Source organism: Taudactylus pleione, unplaced genomic scaffold, assembly GCF_031769625.1.
Source record: "Taudactylus pleione unplaced genomic scaffold, aTauple2 ptg000326l, whole genome shotgun sequence".
Taxonomy (NCBI): Eukaryota; Metazoa; Chordata; class Amphibia; order Anura; family Myobatrachidae; genus Taudactylus; species Taudactylus pleione.
Window position 1 is genome coordinate 1,678,355 of NW_028284727.1, and position 23,884 is coordinate 1,702,238.

General features: G+C 44.3%; 1 protein-coding gene across 3 annotated transcripts in view; it reads left to right on the forward strand.

Annotated features, from left to right (window-relative positions):
* Positions 1-23,884, forward strand: part of AKAP7 (A-kinase anchoring protein 7) — a 306,535-nt gene that overhangs the window by 46,828 nt on the left and 235,823 nt on the right. For all 3 annotated transcript variants that reach the window (XR_015869430.1, XM_088443057.1, XM_088443056.1), the window contains exons 3-4: positions 10,384-10,514; positions 12,771-12,907. Coding sequence is in view for 2 of the 3 variants with exons in the window: in XM_088443057.1 (XP_088299183.1) it covers positions 10,384-10,514; positions 12,771-12,907 (268 nt within the window). In the remaining variant the exon portion in view is untranslated. The remainder of the gene's footprint in view (positions 1-10,383; positions 10,515-12,770; positions 12,908-23,884) is intronic.

Sequence of the window (23,884 nt, forward strand, 5' to 3'; positions counted from 1 at the left end):
GATTCTGCTTGCAAACACAAACATTCGTGAGGTGGGAGTGAGCATGCTGTCACCCAGGGTACAGAGGTGTGACACTGTACAGGCTAACATATTAGTTAGAAGAGCAAGCCCGGAATGTATAAGACACCATGGCATCTTCTCAGAAAAAAAGTTACCCAAGCAACTGAACATACACATAAGGTTTCATTTGCAGGTCACTATGCTGGTGATTAAAAAAAACTGAAAGTATTAAACAGTTAATAAATATACAGGGTTCCATGTTGCCTACTACATGTACCTCAGCTGTACCCCTATGCTGCTACCCAGTGGCCTGTATTATCCCTACTGACGTTACATATATAATGCCCCAGCACTAGCCCACGACGCATTATTCCCAAAAACATGTATTATCCCCATTAACACAACATATATAGTGGCCCAGCTCTACACCTGCTCTGCTTCACAATGACCTGTATTAAACCGAGTTATATTATACATACCGTACATAATACACCATACTGCCTCCTCCCTGCTGATAGTACACTGCCTGATACAGGTCATTGAGGGGTATTCAATATGAAACGTTAACTTCACTGTCGAAGTTAACGTTTCATATCGGAGTTTTTACCTGCGTTAAAGTATCGGGCGCGCTCCCGCTTATACCCGTATTCAATATAAAATTAACGAAAACGGGAAACTCCGAAGTTGGATTTGCGTAAAGTTACAAATTTTTCCTTAAAAAAATTGTAAGACCCCCCTAAAGTAGTAAAAACATGGGGGATCACTATGGGTATCCCCGTTTTAGCCTATAATTGAAAGTCGGGGATTTAAATAGCCGCAGCAGGTGTTTTTTTTCCGACATTGAAGAAGTGATGCAGAAGAGCACTTAGGTTATTTTTTTCGTTTTTTAAGTGGTCCCATCAAATTTGGGGTACATGAAAATGGGTACTAGCATAATTTTATGTCCCTAAAGTAAGTTTTTAAGAATTCTGCAATTGTGCACCTGCCGCTATAAATCTATTCTAGAAAACACCTGCCGCACACTTGCAGAATAGCCCTGAACCTATTTCCCTATTGTTAAACAATTTTTTCCCATTTTTTTTTTTATTCACCCCAATTTTTGCATTTATTTTTTGGGGTGTCCCTATTTTTTTTTTAAACTTTTTTTGACACAGTTCCTTTTTAAATGTCATTCCCAGGGGTGCAGGCTATTTTTTTTAAGCCTGCACCCCTAAACCCCAATTCTGCACTTTTTTTCGACACCTATTCAATGGTGAAAAGTTATCCCCGTTTTTTATCAAAGACTTTTCGAACCTGCGAAAAGTCTTTGAAATTGAATACGATGTAAAACTAAAACCTGCGATAATGACGTCATAGGTGCGATATTAATGCAAAAACTGAGTTTTCGCTCCCATATTGAATACCCCTGTAAGGGTAAAAATTAAAGCAACCATCCATACTGATTAAGCAGCCCAAGCTTATTTTTATGATTTTATTTTCATTTATTTTACTGCTGAGCAACAGCACGAGACAGTCCTTTGGACGTCTGCACTGCTGCTCCATCACCCCTTGGCTAGGTACTCCCGGCGGGGCTCGGAGGGGGACCTAGCTAGCAAGGCTCCCCGGACCCTAAACTGCAGCTGGGACTCAAGGGGACAGGTAAGGCGGATCCCCGCTTTCGGGGACCCGCATCTAATGCCCAGTCTTGCCCTCGGTTTTGGGAGACAGACCAGAGACACTGATGTGGACACCGGTTCGCCCGAGACTACACTAGACCTCCAGGGCAATACAAGCACTGGCGCAGAGCACAATTTAAAGCCAGGGGACCCAGTGGTTAATGTCAGTTTAGGGGAGAAGGAGCTCTCCCTGCAGCCGCTCCCCCAGCTCAGGGCGCCATTCCACTGTGGTCTTGCTGTTTCCTGAGCTGCTCCACCCTCACCCTACACCCCCTCTGAGACTCACTGCAACCATTTTCAATCAGGTCTCTGGAAACGCTGGGTCCAGGCTCCTTGTATGCCTCTCCCAAGGGCCAGGTTTATACAGGGCTACTATATCCTACCAGCCACTGCAGTCCGTGTGTTGATTTTAGTGCCCACTGCAGTTATATTGTATATTCTGCATTTGTTATTGACTTGTGCTAGCGCAGCTGTATATTTTCTTTTCTTTTTTTTCCTATTACTGTCAGCTTATACCTTTCCCTTTATTCTACTATAACCCTTGCATACTAAAGTATAGGGGGTTCATTGTACCTCACATCTCCCTATATTTGTGAGGGCTATCACATACTATATATTGTTGTTGCGCACTAAACTGTGCCATATTGCACATATATCTGAGTTGCTCACTGCACTGTGTCAGATTGTGTGTTACAATATTCTTGCAGCTATGTCTGGCAGAGGCAAGAAAAACAACCTACTGTTCCCAATCTGGTGTTTGTACAGTAGGTCCTGCTTATCAGACTTCGCTTCAGAGGACCTCATTCAGAATGGTCTTTGTGCATCTTGTTATACTGCTACGGGCCCATCAGCCCAGGTGTCCTCTCCTCAGGACCTACCCTGGGCTACATTTTCACAGGTGCTGGAAAAAAAAAGTCCCTGTAGTAGCTCCCCCTATGGGATGGCTACAGCAGGTACTCCCTTTGCCACCCCATGGGTAGACATACTTTCTACCACAGTACACAGTCCGGCGGATACCTCTACAACCTTTCAACAAATGTTGCAAAAGGAGAGACTCTTACCTAGTAAAACTACTAAGTGTGCTGTGTTATCTTCCCAGTCCACCAAGCTATCAGATTCTGAATTATCATCTGGGGAGGCAGAAGATGCAGACCTATCTCACTCTGACTCCCCCTCGGGAGACAAGGAACCCTCCTCTAAATTGAATATACCTGCACTTGTAAGAGCTGTAAAATCTATTCTTCAAATAGAAGAGACAGAACCTGCTCCTAAGGCAAAAGAGCCAGTACTTAAGCAACAAAGGGTAGTTTTACCAGAGTTTCCTCACTCTGATCAGCTATCTGATCATATGAGTGAGGCATGGAATATGAAGATTTCAGCTGCCTAAACGGTTAAGTTACTTTTATCCTCTTCCCGCTACTGATTGAACTAAATGGAAAGTTCCCCCAGCAGTGGATTCCCATGCGACATGTCTGGTCAAGAATGCTACCTTACCTATCCATACTGCAGCTTCCTTGAAGGAGACTACGGATAGGATGGATGCTTGTCTAAAATCTATATACTCTCTTACAGGAGCTATTACTCATCCTGCTAGGGCTGCGGCCTGGGTGGCAAAAGCCATAGAGAGTTTTGCAGAGGCCCTAGAAGAGACATTTCCCTCTGATGCTTCGAGGGAACACCTGTCCTACATATCTCACATTAGAAATGCAGCCTCCTATTTGGGTGAAGCAGCTATGGATACGGCTCTCCTAGCTTCCAAGACATCTGCCACTTCTGTAGTAACCCGCCGTATTGTTTGGCTCCGCTCATGGAAGGCAGATTCGAACTCTAAAAAGGCATTAGAGTCTCTGCCTTATTCTGGGGATATCCTGTTTGGCCCAAAATTAGACAAAATTGTGACTACCTTGGCAGCTTCCAAGACGGCGTTCCTGCCCTTTGCATATAATGCGAAGCCTCGGATGTCCTTTCGTCCTCAAGGAAAGCTAAAGGTCAGTCCTTTCCCAGGCATCAACTAAGGCCTCCAAGCCTAGGACCAAACGGACCTGGGCTACTAGACAACCACCTACCAAATCTGGAGGACAAGCCTTCAGCCTGACAGGGCGGGCCTCAATCTGGGGGCTCCCAGTGTGGGAGGCTAACTTCTTCAATTCACCCAGTTCTGGAGTCAGACCACATCAGACGCATGGGTGAAAGAAGTGGTCTCCCATGGATATGCTCTATCCTTCCTGAGGTGCCCCCTCCAGCAGTTCTTTTGCACAGGACCTCCATTGGACCAAGCAAGGCACTGCTGCTCCAAAGACCATTCAGTCCTTACTGCTCTCAGGAGTAATAATTTTGGTCCCCTCCTTACAGCGAGGGAATGGCTATTATTCTACCCTTTTCTTGGTTCAGAAGCCCAAGGGTTTTCATCGGCCTATCCTCAACCTCAAGTCTCTGAACAAGTTTATCAGGGTGCCCAGGTTTCGTATATGGAAACCCTCTGCTCTATTATCCTGGCTATGGAGGCTGGAGACCTTATGGTGTCTATGGATATTCAGGACGCTTCCTACATGTACCTATAGCACCTTCTCATCAACAAAATCTCCGGTTTGCAATACTACAGTAACATTACCAATTTCAGGCTCTGCCTTTCGGCCTTTCAACGGCTCCTCAGGTCTTTACCAAGATCATAGCAGTTATAGCGGCCTATCTTCATTGTCAAGGGATCAGACTGCTCCCATAATTAGACGATCTCTTGCTGTTGGCCAGCTCCCCAGAAATTCTTCACCGCCATCTACAGGTAACCATTGTCTTTCTACAAACGCACGGTTGGCTGATCAACTGGAAAAAGTCTTCCTTGACACCTTCTCAAAGAATGGTACATCTGGGAGCCCTCCTGGACTCTCAGGTTCAGAGAATCTTCCTAACAGCAGACAAAATCTCGGTATTACAACACCGGTTGCGCACTACTACACAGTCACAGAGTGTCAATGCAGACCCTGGGATCCATGGTGTCCACCTTCGACATGGTGGAGTTCGCTCAGTTTCACTCCAGGCCCCTACAACACCTCCTCTCCAGGTAGAACGGGCTGCTCCATCTGCTCAGTTCCCATGCGATGGGCCTCACCCCGGAGGTTCGCCTGTCCCTGGCCTAGCCGCTACAGATGTCCCACTTAGATAAGGGACACCCCTTTTGGATCTCAGACTGGGCACTCCTTACCATGGATGCAAGCCTCCGCGGATGGGGCGCAGTGATCAGCCAGCACTCCTTCCAAGGCCGCTGTACTCCAACCGAGGCGGTCATTTAACATCCTGGAACCCCGAGCCATCTACAGAGCTCTCACTCTGTTTTCTTCAGTGCATGCCCAGTACAAGTACAGTCCGACAACGCCACAGCAGTGGCCTACCTCAATCACAAGGAGGCACTCGAAGTCGGACAGCAATGGCAGAAGTGTCCCGCATTCTCACATGGGCCGAACGCCATCTCCCAGCCATCTCCGCAGTGTTCATCCCAAGAATTCTCAATTGGGAAGCGGATTTCCTCAGCTGTCACGACGCGCATGCAGGAGAGTGGTCTCTATGTCCAGAAGTCTTTCTACTCCTGGTGGACAAATGGTGTCTACCAGATGTGGACAAATGGCCACATGACACAACCACAAACTTCCAGTGTATGGAGCCAGGACAAGGGATCCCAAATGCATTATCTACGAAGTAGAGCTTCTATTTGGCGTACCTCTTCCCTCCAATATCCCTTCTTCCTCGGGTTCTAACAGGAAGGGGGCACAGTCCTGTTGGTAGCTCCGGCATGGACTAGACGCCATTGGTACTTTGATCTTCAAAGTCTCTCCATAGACGCTCCACTTCAACTTCCTCTTTGACCAGACCTGTTGTCTCAGGGACCCTGTCTACATCTGGACCTAGCCCTCCTGCCTTCTTGGCTTGCCTCTTGAGACTTCCCTCCTAAGGGCTAAGGAATTTTCTAGCTCTGTGGTCCAGACTATGCTCAGAGCAAGTAAACCGGCCTCGGCCAGAATTTATAACCGAATTTGGCATACATAGTTCCAGTGATGTGCTCCTATAAACTATGACCCTCAAGTTTTTAAGGTTTCTAGAATACTTGCCTTTCTTCAGGCTGGAATGAATATTGGACTCCCATCTGGCATCTCTGAAAGTGCACGTCTCCGCTCTGTCCATCTGGTTCCAACGCAGAATTGCTCCTCTACCAGATGTTTACACCTTCCTACAAGTTGTTCTATCTATACAACCTCCCTTTGTCCCTCCTGTGGCTTTGTGGGATTGTCAGAGGTTCCCCACGCACGTCAGGAACCTCCATTCGAACCCCTGGAATCAGTGGATGTCAAATGCGAAGACTCTTTTTCTGGCTATAACATCTGCTCGTAGGGTTTTGGATTTAGGGGCGCTTTCATGTCGCTCCCCCTTTTTAATCTTTCATCAGGACATGGCTGTTCTTAGAACACGCCCGTTCTTCCTTCCCAAGGTGGTTTCTTGTTTCCACCTTAATGAGGAAATTGTGGTCCTGGCCTTTCAATCACCAGACCTCTCGGCTGGTGAGGCTTAGTTGGACGTGGTCCATGCTCTGAAGATCTACGTGGACCGTACTTGTGCCATCAGTAAATCAGACTCCCTCTTCATCTTATATGGATTCCATAAGAAGGGGTGGCCAGCTAACAAACAGATGGCTTTGCATGACTATATCACAGGCTTATACTCAGATAGGCCTTTATGTGCCAGCTACAGTATCTGCTCATTCTACTCGCTCTGTGGGTCCTTAGTGGGCAGCCCGGCGTGGTGCCTCTGCTGAACAGCTATGCAAAGCAGCTACATGGTCTTTTGTCCACATCTTTCTTAGGTTCTATCCCTTTGATACATTTGCCTCTCAGGATGCTTCCTTTGGGCGCTGGGTTCTCCTCAGCTCAGGAGCGTTCCCACCCTTGAACAACTGCTTTTGGACCCTGGCCTGGGAGCAGGCAATAAAAATCAGAGGTGGAGTCCGGCAAGCAAGAGACCTCTTTGGTTCCTTTACTGGATGTCATGCTGCGGCACTACAGGGACTTGATCCGGCGTGACGACGGCCCCTACACTTGAAGTGAAGACATCCTCCAGTGAGCGTCGGCATGTAGCAGGTGGGGATTTTATAGTGAGCGGGTGACTGGTGATCCGGGCAGGCTCGAAGCAGAGTGGCTCCAGTATGGTGCACCATATAGTGGGCGCTGCGCGGCCGCCACCGGGACCCGCACCCAGGAACGCCAGTAGTGTTTGGGGTCCAGTTATGTCTGCACCAGGGGAGGGGAGTTGTCCGTCGACTGCCGGGCGGCTGTCCATACTCGCCGGCCTGGCAGCATGGAATTACATTTGTGACAGGCAGCCTAGCAGGGAATCAGAATGGCTGCCTGTCATTACAGTGCCGTTGCCGTGCGGAGCTCAGTGTAGTGAGTAGGGAATGTCCAGAGACTGCTCACTACTCCATGTATTGCAGAGCCGACTGAGAGCTCCCCGCAGCCAGCGCACTGTAATGACAGGCAGCCAATCTGATACTATGGAGAGTATATAGAGCATGCCCCAACACACTCAGGTTTTTTTTTTTTTTAGATATATACTGCTCTCTCTCAACCTCCTTCCCCATGTGTGCCTTTTCCCCAACCCCCATGTGTATCTCTCTTGCCTGCCTCCCAAATATGTGTCTCTGCCTGCCCCCCTGTGTGTGCCTTTGCCCCAACACACATGTGTGCCTCTGCACATCCCCTATCTGTCCCTCTACCCACTCTCCCCATACAGTCAGGTCCATAAATATTGGGACATTGACAGAATTTTCATATTTTGGCCTCTATTCATCACCACAATGGCTTTGAAGTGAAACAAACAAGATGTGCTTTAACTGCAGACTTTCAGATTTAATTTGAGGGTAATTACATCCAAATCAGGTGAACGGTGTAGGAATTACAATGGTTTCTATATGTGCCTCCCACTTTTTAAGGGGCCAAAAGTAATGGGACAAACTAAACAATCCTAAATCTAACTTTCACTTTTTAATACTTTGTTGCAAATCCTTTGCAGGCAATTACAGCCTGAAGTCTGGAACGCATATACATCACCAGACGTTGGGTTTCTTCCCTGGTGATGCTCTGCCAGGCCTCTACTGCAAAAGTCTTCAGTTCCTGCTTGTTCTTGGGGCATTTTCCCTTCAGTTTTGTTTTCATCAAGTGAAATTCATGCTCAATCGGATTCAGGTCAGGGGATTGACTTGGCCATTGCATAACATTCCACTTTTTAGCCTTAAAAAACTCTTTGGTTGCTTTTGCAGTATGCTTCGGGTCAGTGTCCATCTGCACTGTGAAGCGCCGTCCAATTAGTTCTGAAGCATTTGACTGAATATGAGCATATAATATTGCCCGAAACACTTCAGAATTCATTCTGCTGCTTTTGTCAGCAGTCACATCATCAATAAATAGAAGGGAGCTAGTTCCTTTGGCAGCCATACATGCCCACGCCATGACATTACCACCACCATGCTTCACTGATGAGGTGGTATGTTTTGGATCATGAGCAGTTCCTATCCTTCTCTTCTCTTCCCATCACTCTGGTACAAGTTGATCTTTGTCTCATCTGTCCATAGGATGTTGTTCCAGAACTGTAATGGCTTTTTTAGATGTTGTTTGGCAAACTCTAATCTGGTCTTCCTGTTTTTGTGGCTCACCAATGGTTTACATCTTGTGGTGAACCCTCTATATTCACTCTTGTGAAGTCTTCTCTTGATTGTTGACTTTGACACATATACATCTACCTCCTGGAGAGTGTTCTTGATTTGGCCAACTGTTGTGAAGGGGTTTTTCTTCACCAGGGAAATAATTATTTTGTCATCCACCACAGTTGTTTTCCGTGGTCTTCCGGATCTTTTGGTGTTGCTGAGCTCTCCAGTGCATTCTTTCTTTTTAAGAATGTTCCAAACAGTTGATTTGGCCACACCTAATGTTTTTGCTATCTCTCTGATGGGTTTGTTTTGATTTTTCAGCCTAATGATGGCTTGCTTCACTGATAGTGACAGCTCTTTGGATCTCATATTGAGAGTTGATAGCAACTGATTCCAAATGCAAATGTCACACCTAGAATCAACTCCAGACCTTTTACCTGCTTAATTGATAATGAAATAACGAGGGAATAGCCCACACCTGTCCATGAAATAGCTTTTGAGTTGATAGTCCCATTACTTTTGGCCCCTTAAAAAGTGGGAGGCACATATTGAAACTGTTGTAATTCCTACACCGTTCATCCGATTTGGATGTCATTACCCTCAAATTAAATCTGAAAGTGTGCAGTTAAAGCACAGCTTGTTTGTTTCATTTCAAAACCATTGTGGTGGTGAATAGAGGCCAAAATCTGAAAATTCTGTCAATGTCCCAATATTGGACCTGACTGTATATGACTCTTCCCACCCAGCCTTTGTGAGCATCTGCCATCTTCCCCCTATCTGTTTGCCGCTAATTTCGGTTCCCTATTTGTATAATTTATACTGGGCCTCACAAATTCTGGTGTGAGCCTGCCTTCACCCACCGTGCTGCATCCTTATAGCCTGTTGTGTTGCCATGACATTACGTAGCTGCATGCCACCTCCCGCTACAGTGATGCAGTGACACAGCAGGGCAGGCTGCAGTGCAATGAATTTGAATCAATGTGTTTCATTTTTTTTTTTTGTGGAGGAAAATGTTTTCTGTTTTTTTGTTTCTTTCCGGTGGGGGCCAGTATTTGTTTTTTTCCTGATGGTGCCAATACGTTTATATTTTTTTCCTGTGGGGGCCAATGTTTTTGCTTGTCCTATCGGGGCGAATGTGTGTGTTTTTCTTCATGTGGGGTTTAATGTGTTTTTTTTTTGCTACCAGGGCCAATGTGTTTGTTTTTTCCTACCGGGGCCAATATCATCTGCTACATTCTTAATGGGCTGTAGCTGCTACATTGTTAGTTTTACAGAAAACCTTAATTTAGATGGGACCCCCAAAAAAAGTCAGGTAGGGCCCCAATTTTTTAAAGTGATAGGACCCGCTTTTTTTGGCTCAGCGTGATCACTGCTATTATCTACAGCCAACTAATTTTACTCTTTCTGCTTCTAGCAATGGGATATTTTACGTCATTGTGGTTCTCTTTTTTCTTACTACTCCTACTCCAACCGAGTCAGCACATTTTATCAACATTACCCTTCAGATAGTATTTTTCTGCTTTTGTTAATTAATGTGCCTTTCTGAAATGCATGTCCAGTGGCTGCCGGTGGATATCTCTGCTGTTGAGATGCGAGATGTCAGGGAAAGCCCAACTTGGCGTAGTCGCATCTCATGAGACCACACCAGCCAAGTGGTTAAGTGATAAGGGTTCTGTAAACTCTTATCATCCTGTTGGGTCTCATGCAAACCTAGCTTAGTGCTATCCCATAATGTTATCTTATGCTGGTTAACTTACATATTTGTCAGCAGTCAGGGATTTGTAGTAGAACTAACACCATTATATCACTGTACTTCATACTCTAGGCTATTTTATTTTTTATTTTTACATGTAACAGCCATTCACTTTGTTTCCTGGTACAACACAATTTTTCCTTGATTATTTATCTGCCAGTTTTCCACACTGCTAAATAACCAGACTAAAATATAATCCAGCATTATCCTCCCCCCCTCTCTCTCCTTACAGTATTACCTGTGCAAAATGAATGTCACATATAATGAGTTCAAGTGATTTCTTTCAGCCCCAAGAACAGATGACAAAAAAATTAAAAAGAAAAGGACAATGCATCTGTTACAAAGTGAAGATGATGATGATCGTAAAAAGCAAAAGAGGGCAAATTATTTTGTATCCCTGCCTATAACAAAGTCTAAGGTATCTATTTTCACTCTTTTGCAAATTGGGAATATAAACCAGTTAAGACAATTTCAGCTATTTTAATATTCATGTGACAGTATAATTTTTTTACCTGGCAGGTGTATCAGTTGCAACAATGTATCATTAACTTTTAGTAAAATTAAGATAGTAAAGTATGTTTCTATCCATATTAAATTTGTAGTTACTGTGTGCAATTAGCTGGGTACACACCATACGATGTGCGACGGGATGTATTGATACATTGTGCGCGCTTTACACATTGCACGATCTGGCATCACGATGGCACGATGTATCGTTACATGCTGCATGTAACTGCACCGCGTTGTTAATTGCATTTTCCCATCTGCCGTGCAGAACAGCAGATGGGACGATGCGATGATCCGCATCAAAAACAATATATCGTACAATACATCGTATAGTGTGTACCCAGCTTTGCTGTAATCACACATGTTCAATGCATTAAACGTGATTGAGTATAGAATTACAAAGAAAATATTTACAACTTATTATAGTTGTTTATATAGTGTCAATCATATTGAGCAATGCTGTACATCAGTCTCTGCACCATTGGAGCTTACAGTCTAAGGGCCTGATTCAGACCCGCTCGCTATGCGCTCGCACGCGGGTCGATGGTGGCCCAGTGCGCAAGCGCACGACGGAGCCGGCTCTGTCGTGCGCATGCGCGAGACCCGGATAGCGTTGAGCAAACTGTCGCTCCGGGTCTCGTACCAAAGGGGGCGTGCTGTCGGTGTTAAGTGACAGCACGCCCCCTTTGGTGGGCGGGCCAGGGGCGTGGCTGCCCAGACGGAGGCGTTCCACTGGGAAAGCCTACCGTCTGGGGCCGGCCCCACTGACATCACAAGTGATGTCAGTGGGAGTGCTTTCGGCACTGTTAGAGCTGAAAACACTCTAGGGCTTGCGGCAACGAGACCCTACCACAAGGGTCTCGTCGCAAGCCCGATGGTCGCGATGGTCTTGACCATCGCGACCATCTTCCTGGCCGCTCGCTATAGCTGTGGGTGGTCACTCACAGCTATGCGAGCAGCCAGGAGGCCGCTCAAAAAAACCAGAGGGCCGGCCCTGATTCAGAGCGAGCGCTCTGTCAGAGCGTCCGACTCTGAATCAGGCCCTAAATTCCCAATCAAAAGTTAATTAGCCTTCCATGTTTGTCTTTTGAGTAAATGGAAGATCCCTCATGGAATTTACACAAACTTGGGGAGGACATACAAATTCTTTACAGATAGGCTCCTTGTTTTAATTGAACTCATTACCTCAAATACAGTATTCAAAGCAAAAAAGAATACCTACACCAAACTTAGTAATATGATCAATATTTATTATTTTTGATATAGTATACCAACAAAACTAAAATTAAGGTAGAGCAATACCAGGTGGTGTAAATCTTAATTGTTGGTGGTGCTCTCCAGGGTTTATGTTTCTAGAGTGTATGGGCAGGTTTTGGCAAGCGAGCGAAGCAAAAAAGAAAAAAACTCTTTTTGAGGGCACTCTTATTTAGTTTAAAAAATGTAAACTGAATAAGAGTGCCCCCAAAAAGAGGTTTTTTCTTTTTGTTTTGCTCGCTTGTCAAAACCTACCCATACACTCAAATACAGTATGTAAGATCATAATTCTAACCACTGTGCCATCATGCTAACAAAATAAATGTTGTGTTTATAGGACAAAATCAACTGCTGATAAAAATGACGTTATCACATTGGATTGTAATGACCGTTGGTCTAAACTCTTACCATTTCCAACAGTGTCAAAGGTTCACAGTGGGGGAGGGATAATGAGAGGGGGGAGAAAGTGTTGGGATACGAAAGAGAGAGAGAGTCTTGTAGAGGAGAGAGAGGTGGGGAGAAATTGTCGGATGAGAGATTAAGAGTAGGTGGGAGAGAGAGATGGAGGGAAAAGTAGCGAGGAGTGGAGACCGAGCAAAATGAATAAATAAATAAAAGCCAGGCAATGCCAGACATTACAGCTAGTATGATATATAACTCATGCCATGATTGAATAAAGTATTTAAAGCTAGGCTTTAGATCTGTTCTGCTCTTTTTAATTAAGTCACTGATTTCATAGTTTATTTTATTTGGCAGATGGAGATGGATATTTTTATAACTTAGTTTATTTGTATTTCTAAACTATATTATGAGCAAAATCCTTCACAGCATATGTATATATTGTAGGTGTAGCGTTGCACCAAATTTATAATGTATGTGTTAACTTCAAATATTTTTTTCTTGACACTAACAGATTCTAGATGAAATTCAAACTATTCAAGATTCAGTGTTGCAGAAGGATGAAAGACTTCGCAAAGCTATGATCCCGAAGGGTTCGTCCCATCTCACGCTCTTTGTGATGCATTTAGCAAATGAAGAGGAAGTTGCTCTGTAAGTACTAAACTACAAGGCTTAGATGTACTCTGCTCTCAGTATTGTTTTGATATACAGTACTGTGCAAAAGTTGTAGGCAGGTGTGGAAAAAATGCTGCAAAGTGAGAATGCTTTCAAAAATAGAAAGATTTGAGCAAGCCTACATCCACAGAACTGGTTAGTTCTCCAAGATGTTTAGAACAACCTTCCTGCTGAATTCCTTCAAAAACTGTGGGCAAGTGTACCTAGAAGAATTGATGCTGTTTTGAAAGCAAAGGGTGGTCACACCAAGTATTGATTTGATTTAGATTTCTCTTCTGTTCATTCACTTTTCATTTTGTTAATTGATAAAAAATGAACTATTAACACTTCTATTTTTGAAAGCATTTTTCCAACCTGCCTAAAACTTTTGCAGAGTACTGTAGATATATTTCAAGTCTTTTGTTATCGTTTATCCATATTACTGAGAGAGTATTATGTGAACGTCTTTGCAGCAGCTTTCCTACTTTAGATAATGGTGGGTGCCATTGTTCATTATTATGGTCTTTTATGTTAGCATTATTCAAACCTTTCTGACACGGAAGATGCCCTTAAGTAAGGTCCTGGTATTTTTTGCGGGAATTCTGAGCTCTTAAAAATCCAGTGAGACACTAATGTAGCTTGTTTCAGTGATTGTAAAGAATGAAAAAAATGTGGGTCTCACTTTAAAAATTAGGGTCCTATTCCACAGTTTTTGGGTCCCATTACAATTTATGCCCCACTGCCTGTAGGGTGTACAAACACACTATAGCGCATATTTCTCCTTCATCCACTAGGGGACACTGGAGTCTCAGTACAATGGGTATAGAAGTGGGTTAACCGGGAGCTGGCACCTTTAAAACATTTGAATGGTAGCTAGCTCCTCCCCCTCTACACCCCCCTACAGGCAGTCTAAAATTTGTGCCCTGGTAGCTGGACCTATGCTCCTTAGGGCTCTCTGTTATTTAAAAAAACAAAACAAATATTCTGCAATCAGCAGTTGAGGACACGGACAGGCAGCTCACTGCCCCTGCCTGTCTGCGCCATTGGAGCTACCGGGGAGACCTCACCGCTGCTGCTTGCGGCGTGCGCTAAGATCTCGTGCTACAGAGACTTCAGTCTCTGGGGAGTCCCAAGACACGCTGCATGCGGCGCTAGTCGCGGGCTCCCACAGCAAAAACCCACCGCCGGCAGCACTGGCAACCTTTAGGTTAGTGTGTCCTGGCTCTCTGAGCAGGGGAGACAGGACGTTAGGCGGGTACGCTAAATTGCAACTCCGCTAGCACTGAGAACGGACGCCATAGCGGGGCAGAGCCTAAGGCATACTTCTTCTCCTGCCTCCCAGCAGCCCCAGCGCTTCTAATAAAGAGGCTGGTGGCCATTTTACCTCTGCTGCACGAGAAGACTGACTGCACCTGGCACAGTATTTTAACTATCTAATTCACTTTATTTTAATTCTATAACATTTTCACTTAATTTTATATTACTCACTCAGTCACTATGATTGATATTATACTATATTTAGTTGATAACCATGATATTTATTATTTTATTTTGTTTAATATGCATATATAATTTTTCACTCTTATTGGTACATTTTATTTTTATGTACCATCATACCAAAAAGTTTTTTCTCACAAATTTTTTTTTTTCACAATTATTGGTACAACTTTTATTTTATTTTGTACCATCGTAATAATTCACCTTTTAGCGTTCACTTTTGATTTTATCTCCTTTTAGATTTGGTTTCATACCAGATAATTTGTTTTATTAGAATATATTATCACCCAATGGTATGATTAATTTCAGTGTTTTGTCTATGAGATAGTTCCCTCGTGGATCTAAAATCCTTCAATATAATATAAGTCACCTGCATTCAATAATACTAGCAGGCGGTACATGAGTATAAATTTTGCTCTTTTTATGGCTTTATATTCTATCCGTCTTATCATAAACCTTGTTCCTCTCCCATCTTTCGAAAATCTGTGAATATTATCATATATTCATAATTTAACTTCTAAGTACAATCCCGTTTATTTGTGATCCGCATAGGAGCCCAGTATAACTCCGTTTACTTGTGATCTGTATGGGAGTTTAGTATAATTCTATGTACTACTAGCTATATTTATTATGACCTTTGGATTGAATTTACATTGTTCAATATACTAGGATTATGTACAAATGTCCGTTTTATCTAACTTTGTCCATCAGTGCTCTTTTCCCTGACTTGTAGCTAATTGGCTTTGAACTACATATCCCAATAGGCATTGCGTCTATCAGTACAAACTCCGTTTATTTATGATCTGTATAGAAGCCTAGTATAATTCTATGTACTATTAGCTATATCTACTATGACCTTTGGATTGAACCTACATTGTTCAATATATTAGGATTATATATAAATATCCGTTGTATCAGTGCTTTCTTCTCTGACTTGCTGCTAATCGGCTCTTGGACTACATATCCCAATAGCCATTGCGTCTATTTGGGACTATTTGATTGGTCTATTTCTCTATGAGCCTAATACTAACCAATTGAACTGGAATGGGAAGCCTACTGCACTGTGATCAGTGTATTAGTTGTGAGCCGCGACTCCGGTCGCGGGCAAGTGACGTGTACTAAGTACACGCTTAATTGGATTACCATCTGCTCAGGTATTACATGAGGTGATCAAGCCTCGATGCGGGCGAAACGCGCTTCCTCTCTCTTCATATGACAGTCTGCTGATATCCAGGACAACCCAGCCAGTGCACGGACTGGGCTCCATTTTATCCCACATTGGTAACGTACAAGGACTGGCAGATTACCATGTCTGGCCAGCTGGTTTGACTTATGAAGTCATAGCCTGTCTTATATTGAATATCTCCTTTCCATGGTTATCTCTATATCGTTATTCTATATAACGTATCCCTGCTACATAGCTCATTTCCCATTTATGGCAGCTATTTTTTTATGTATCCTTCTTGTGTGTGACATGTATTAGGACATCGAGGCTGTATGCTACTCTGCCTTACTATAGCAATAACATGGGATTTTGATTGTTTATCTATAAGAGATTTATCTGGAAAAGGAGTGTCATCTGCAACTATCACAAATTATTTCAGCAGAGGCAGAAATATTGAATGTTTATCCATAGATTTATCTGGAAAAGGAGTATCATTATTATCAATAACATAAATGATGTCTCATGTTTATGTGATGATTGCATTTAGTACATGAATATTCTATGTGCTCTGTCAGGCTCTGTTACTTCATCTGTCATCAAGGTTAGAGTTTCTATTTTTCTATGTATGTATGGAACGCAGTACTATAATCTTTTGACACAGTTATCTATGTGGTGTTTCTTACAAGTTATATATGCTTATGTTATACATGCATAATTGATTGCATCACAAGTAAGGCATGCTTATGCATCACCTGTCTTGACAGCAACGAATTATCAATTGGACCTCTCTGTTGAGAATAGTCCTACATTTTATAATAGGCTCAGACCGTGTGCATATATTTTCAGTAGCGATGGTCTACAGTCATACTTCACTGATTATGCCCAAACTCGTCTGATCTTGGAAGCGATCCAGTGATGGGCCTGGTTAGTATTAATGTGGGGGACCACTCAAGAATACCAGGTTCTGTAGACATATATTGTACTGTTTAATGGGGATCATAGGATTGCATACTGTGTAGCCTATATACCGATTTCTATGGAATTTGCTGTATCATTTCACAATTAAGCATATTAACTGGTACCCTTTATTCGGTGTGGGGTATTTTGCAGAAATTGTCTACTATATTTTTGCCATCAACAATTATGTATGTATCTGGTATGTTTTTACTACATTAATAAAAGTTATATTTTACTTCAAGAATTCTTATATAAGTGTGCCCCAGGAATAGCCTTACTTTTTTCTCTGTTTAAATATTCTGTTATATCTAGGCTGTGGGAGCACCACCATTTTTGGGATGTATAAATTATTTATAGACATAGATGGTTGGTTATAGCAATTCTAATTATGTTTCTGTGCGGAATCCTCCCTGTTTACCTTTGCAGTCTCTATATTACTCACTGTCCTTTCACCTGGTGTATGCGTGTGTGACAGTGTATTGCAAGCATGTCTAACAAGGGTTCTAAGGCTGCACAAAAATCCTTCTGCAAAAACTGTGCAGAGAAATTCACACAGGGACAATCTAATTCTTCCCTACTGTGTGACAGGTGTGTTTCTCAGTCGCAGACTGCTGAATCACCTGTTCAGCCTATATGGTCTGATCAATTGACATCTGTTATGTCTAATCTGTCGGCAGAGTTGGAAGCAGCTCGCAAAGACAGGGAGATGATTAGACAGACAACATCCGAACAAGATTGGGCTCGTTCATTAGCCAGGTCTGTTGAGGGACTTACAAAGGTAATGTCCCAGGCCCCACCTGCAGCCTCGTCTTATGTCCCTAATAAGAGACTGATTCAGAATCCCTTGCGCTGAGATGAATCAGAGGAGGAAGAGTTGCAGGAGCCAGAAGAGGGCGAGGTTCAGGAAGAGGAGGTTCTGATTCTTGAGGAGTTAGAACCTACATCTCAGGGCGTAGAAGCATTAATTACTGCAGTACGCCAAGTTTTACACGTGGAAGATTTAGAGGTGACTGCTAAACCGTCTATTTTTAGTTAAAGACAAAGGCGGGCTGCCACTTTTCCAGCATCAGAGGAGTTGGATGAGATCCTAACCTCAGCGTGGAAACACCCAGATAAGAAGTTTCAAATTTCAAAGAAACTTTTATCTTATTACCCCTTTCCGCCAGAAAGCAGGAAATTATGTGAAACTCCTCTAGCAGTGGATCCCTCAGTATCCTGTCTTTCTAAAAAGACAGTACTCCCGGTGCTGGGGGCTGTTTCCCTAAAAGAATCCTCTGACAGGAAGCTGGAAAATACATTAAAGTCTATATATACAGTTGCAGGGGTATCCCTGCTTCCAGCGCTAGTTAGCTGTTGGGTAAATAAGGCTGTAGAAGCTTGGGCAGCACAGCTTGCAGAGGGACTTAAGAACATATGTGGTCTTTCTGCTAGATCTTCGGCTTTAGCTATCTCAGCTAGAAGAGCTCTTTGGCTGCGTCAATGGCAAGCAGATGTGGAGTCTAAGAGAGCAGTAGAGGCCCTTCCCTTTACGGGGAACGTTCTATTCGGCACATAGTTAGATAAGTGGATCTCACAAGCTACAGGTGGTAAATCCACTTACCTACCATCCTCTGCTCATCCTCCTAGACGACCTGCAGCAGGACCATCCTTTCGGTCCTTTTGCGCTCCTGGAAGGTTTAGAGGCCGGTCCAGAGGAGCTCCGGCCTTCTCCCGCGGTTCCAGAGGCCGTGGTAGAGCTTCGGCATCCTCTGTAGCCGCATGTTAGCAGGACAAGGCTGCAGCAAAGGCCTCTGCATGATGCTCTCCCTTCTCATTTGGGGGTTCTCAGGGTGGGAGCACATCTTCTGCACTTCAAAGAAGTGTGGATCAAATCTTGTCCGGACATCTGGGTCCGGGACATCATTACTCACGGCCTGAAGTTGGATCCAACCGCCTTCTCGTTTTTTCACAACCGGTTTACCTCTGGCATTGGGAAAGCGAGTGGTAATTCAGGAAGCAATGCAAAAGCTGTTATTGTCTCAGGTGGTAGTGAATGTTCCGACCCATCAGAGAGGTCATGGTTTTTATTCCAGCTTGTTTGTGGTGCCCAAGCTGGACAGTTCAATGAGACCCATTCTCAACTTCAGGCATCTAAACCCTTATCTTTGAGCTTTCAAATTCAAGATGGAGTCTCTCCAGTCTGTTATAGCAGGACTAGAAAAGGATGAGTTTCTTGTGTACCTAGACATAAAGGATGCCTATCTCCACATTCCCATCTGGCCTCCTCATAAGGCATTTCTTCGATTTGCGGTCCTAGACTCTCATTTGCAATTTCAGGCCCTACCTTTCGGTCTTTCGTCGGTACAAAGAGTGTTCACGAAGGTCATGGCCGTTATGATGGCCCTGCTTCGTCTTCAAGGGGTCATCATTGTTCCATACTTGGGCAATCTCCTGATCAACGCCCTGTCAGTAGCTCGTTTGTTACTGGATATTCAATTAACTTAGAGTCTTCTCTTACAACATGGGTGGATTCTAACTTTTGCGGCAATTACAGCTGCAAGACGCTTTGGATATGTTTCTGTGAGCTGGCCACATCTTGCCCCTGGAATTTTTGCCCATTCCTCAAGGCAAAACTGCTCCAGCTCCTTCATGTTGGATGGTTTCCGCTTGTGAATAGCAATCTTAAGTCTGACCACAGATTCTCAATTGGATTGAGATCTGGGCTTTGACTAGGCCATTCCAACACATTTAAATTTTTCCCTTTAAACCACTCGATTGTTGCTTTAGCAGTATGATTGTCCTGCTGGAAGGTGAACCTCCGTCCCAGTCTCAAATCACAGGCAGACTGAAACAGGTTTTGCTCAAGAATATCCCTTTATTTAGCACCGTCCATCTTTCCCTCAACTAGAATGAGTTTCTCAGTCCCTGCTGCTGAAAAACATCCCCACAGCATGATGTTGCCACCACCATGTTTCACTGTGGGGATGGTGTTCTTGGGGTGATGGGATGTGTTGGGTTTGCGCCAGACATAGCGTTTTCCTTGGTGGCCGAAAAGTTAAATTTTAGTCTCTTCTGACCAGAGCACCTTCCTCTATACATTTGGGGAGTCGCCCACATGCCTTTTGGCAAACTCAAATTGTGTCTTCTTATTTTTATCACTAAGTAATGGCCACTCTTCCATAAAGCCCAGGAGTGTACGGCTTATTGTGGTCACTTGCACAGATACACCAGTCTCTGCTGTGGAACTCTGCAGCTCCTTCAGGGTTACCTTTGGTCTCTGTGCTGCCTCTCTGATTAATGCCCTCCTTGCCCGGTCTGTGAGTTTTGGTGGGTGGCCCTCTCTTGGCAGGTTTGTTGTGCTACCATGATCTTTCCATTTGATGATGATGGATTTGATGGTGCTCCAGGGGATCATCAAAGATTTGGATATTTTTTTTAGAACCCAACCCAGAATTGTACTTCTCAACAACTTTGTCCCTGACTTGTTTGGAGAGCTCCTTGGTCTTCATGGTGTGATGCCTCTTGCTTAGTGGTGTTGCCGCCTCTGGGGCCTTTCAGAAAAGGTGTGCTTATACTGACAAATCATGTGACACTTAGATTTCACACAGGTGGACTTCATTTCAGTAATTATGTGACTTCTGAAGGTGATTGGTTGCACCAGAACTTTGCTTTTTCAGAGTGAGCGGCTCTGAATCAGGCCCTAAGTCTTTGGAGAAGATTAGGATATCATCCAGATACACCACGACATACTTGTATAAAAGGTCTCTTGAAAAATGTTGTTCATGTACTTTTGGAAAACTGCAGGGGCATTGCTTAACCCAAATGGCATAACCAAGTATTCGAAATGTCCATCACGCACGTTGAAGGCCGTCTTCCACACATCCGGCTCTTGGATTCTGATTAAGTTATAGGCCCCATGGAGGTCTAACTTGGAAAAAATCCTTGCTCCTTTTATGCGGTCAAAAGTTCAGAGATTAGTGGTAGCGGGTACCGATCCTTTACAATGATGGCATTCAGGCCCTGATAGTCTATACTTGGTCTCAATCTACCATCTTTCTTTTTAACAAAAAACAACCCCGCTCCTGCAGGTGATTTTGATTCTCTAATGAATCCGCGCTCCAGGTTCTTCTTGATGTACTCGGACACTGCCTAGGTTTCAGCCAGAGAAAGGGGAAAAACTCTGCCACAAGGAGGCATCTTTCCTGGAAGTAAATCTATAACACAGTCCCACTCCCTATGGGCCGGAAGTGTTTTGGCGGCTTTCTTGCTGAACACATCCTCAAAGGACCGGTATGGAGTAGGAAGTGAACTCTCTGGGGAGATGGTTGAAGTCTGAATGACACGCAGTGGTGGTTTGATAGGTGGTAAGCATGACTGATGGCACTGCGATCCCCAGGACAGAATTTGAGGTTCATTCCAATCCAAAATAGGGGCATGCCTGCGTAGCCACGGAAGACCCAGAACGATTGGATTTTCTGCTGTCGGGAGTATGTAAAACTAAATCAATTCCTTATGAAGCGCTCCAACTTACATGATGACTTCTGAAGTCCTGGAGCGAATGGTGGCCATAGGAGGCTTGTTCCCGTCTACTCCGATGATGCAGAGTGGTGCTTCCAATGGCACACTTTGAATACCTAATTCCTGGACTTTCTTTGCTGAGATGAAATTGCCATCGGCACCAGAATCTAAAAAGGCCTTAACAACATCAGATGGTTTGTCTGACACTAGCTTCACGTCAGTAGTAAACTGGGAGGATACTTTCCCTTTTGGGGTGTGCTGAAATGCACCTAATCTGACCACCCCTTGATAAATTAGGCCTTCTCCTTTCCCGGATGTTTAAGGCATCCTGAGAGAAGATGTCCCGGTTCTCCGCAATATAAACATAGCTTATTCCGGAACCTTCTTTCTCTTTCTGCAGCGGGTAAACGTGACTTTCCGATCTACATTGGTTCTTCTGAAACCTCAGCCGGAGCTGTGAAACGAGGACCAAGTTTGAAGCTAAAGCGTCTGGATTGTTCTTTCTCTCGCGCTCTTTCTTTGTGGCGGAGTTCTACCCGGATACACAGGGAAATCAGATCGTCCAATGTAGTAGGTAATTGCCTGGATGACAATACGTCTTTGATTTGCTCTGACAGACCTTGCATAAATGCTGCTATCAAGGCCTCGTTGTTCCACCCTAATTCTGAGGCAGGGGTTTCGGAATTGCACAGCGTTTTGCCCTGCAGTCTGGTTGCCTTGTTTCAATTGTAGAATGGCCGAACTTGCAGAGGACACTCGTCCAGGCTCATCAAAGACTTTCCGAAGAGCCGCTATGAACTCAGTACTATTATTTAACAGAGGGTCATTCCTCTCCCATAATGGAGATGCCGAGGCCAACGCCTGTCCGGACAGCAGCGTCCTCTCAGAGAAAAAGTTTGCAGCCTGGACTTCGAACTGAATGGAACATTGATTCAAAAATCCTCGACAGCCTTTGTGATCCCCATCATACTTGGTGGGATTCGGAATTCGGAATGGCGCTGAAGTACCTGCAGCTTGTATGGACACCACAGGAGAAGGAGCTGGTTGTACCGGAGGTGGCTGAACAGCTCCCTCCCGTTGCATAAGCGTCTGAAGGTACTGCATAATTTGGGCCTGGTCTTGTACCTGCTTTTCGACTCTAGCAAGGAGGTTTTCCAATAAATCTCGAGGTGAAATATTACCAGAGGCATTCATATTTCTTTTGGGCCAGAGTATTCTGTCACAAGTCTCGGATGGATTGTGGATGCAACCCGTATGCAGGGAATTGGCTAGACCTATTCCTGAGGCGCGGAGTCTAATGTGTCGGCGGTATTCACCAGGGACCCTCGCAAGAAGGTATGGGCTTGGCTGCGTCCGACACACAGGTCGTGGCCTTCAGGTTAGGTTTCCCTATACAGATGCTGGTATACTTTAGACAGAGTGCAGGAGACTTTAGCGTAGTCGACAAGTCGGGTCAGAACCAAACAGACAAGACGGTACCAGGGAGCTGGCATAAGCGGATCACAGGGAATAGCTGAGGTCAGAACCAGATATCAATTCAGAACCAGGCATCAGACAGAATCGGAGTCACAAATGATGCCAAGGTCAAATCAGTAATCAGAATATGCACGGAACGCTGGAGTATGGTAATGAGCCTATACTCTGGCACTGGAGTGTTCACAGAGTCTCCCTTATATAGTCCTAGTCACTTCCTGTGGCATCACTAAAAGGGGCGTGTATGGCCCTTTGAATCCTTAGCAGGTCGGCGCGTGCACCCATAGGGATCCGCGCCTGCCTGCATCAGAGAGAGGGACAAGCGACGGGGACCAGCGGCAGATGCCGGAAACCCGCCGGCCGCTGTCTCCTCGCAGACCAGTGTGTGCCAGTGTCCGGCGCACTGTGACAGTGACGTTCCAAGACCAGAACTAGTCACCGTCGTCATGGTAACCATCAACAAAAACCCAATCCAAAATGAAATCTCACCTGAACACATGTGGCCACATATGGGCGAAGGTTGTGTTCCCGGGAACGCAACCTTAACAGTGTGCTGATTGTTTACAAGTCCCTCCATATTTGCACTATTTTTGCACTTTGTATATGGATGCAATCATGTTTATCAGTATTTTTCTACATAATTGGATGTGCTGGCTCAGTTATTTGAATATATATATATATATATATATATATATATACAGTAAGGTGCAATGGCCAAGTCAATCCCCTGACCTGAATCCGATTGAGGATGCATTTCACTTGATGAAGACAAAACTGAAGGGAAAATGCCCCAAGAACAAGCAGGAATGAAGACTTTTGCAGTAGAGGCCTGGCAGAGCATCACCAGGGATGAAACCCAGCGTCTGGTGATGTCTATGCGTTCCAGACTTCAGGCTGTAATTGCCTGAAAAGGATTTGCAACAAAGTATTAAAAAGTGAAAGTTAGATTTAGGATTGTTTAGTTTGTCCCATTACTTTTGGCCCCTTAAAAAGTGGGAGGCACATATAGAAACCGTTGTAATTCCTACACCGTTCACCTGATTTGGATGTAATTACCCTCAAATTAAATCTGAAAGTCTGCAGTTAAAGCACATCTTGTTTGTTTCATGTCAAAGCCATTGTGGTGGTGAATAGAGGCCAAAATATGAAAATTCTGTCAATGTCCCAATATTTATGCACCACAAAGTAAGTCTTGTTCTTCAGATAGCAATAGGGAGCCACCTCTGAGGAAACGGCCAGTATACCTGAGCCTACAAACGCTTTAGGTGCTCCCTATTGCTATCTGAAGAACAAGACTTACTTTGTTTCACAACCCCACGGCAGCCAGACAAGTGAGAGACCGTCTCCGGAGGCGATCTCCACACGCAAGATCCAGCACAGCCGCA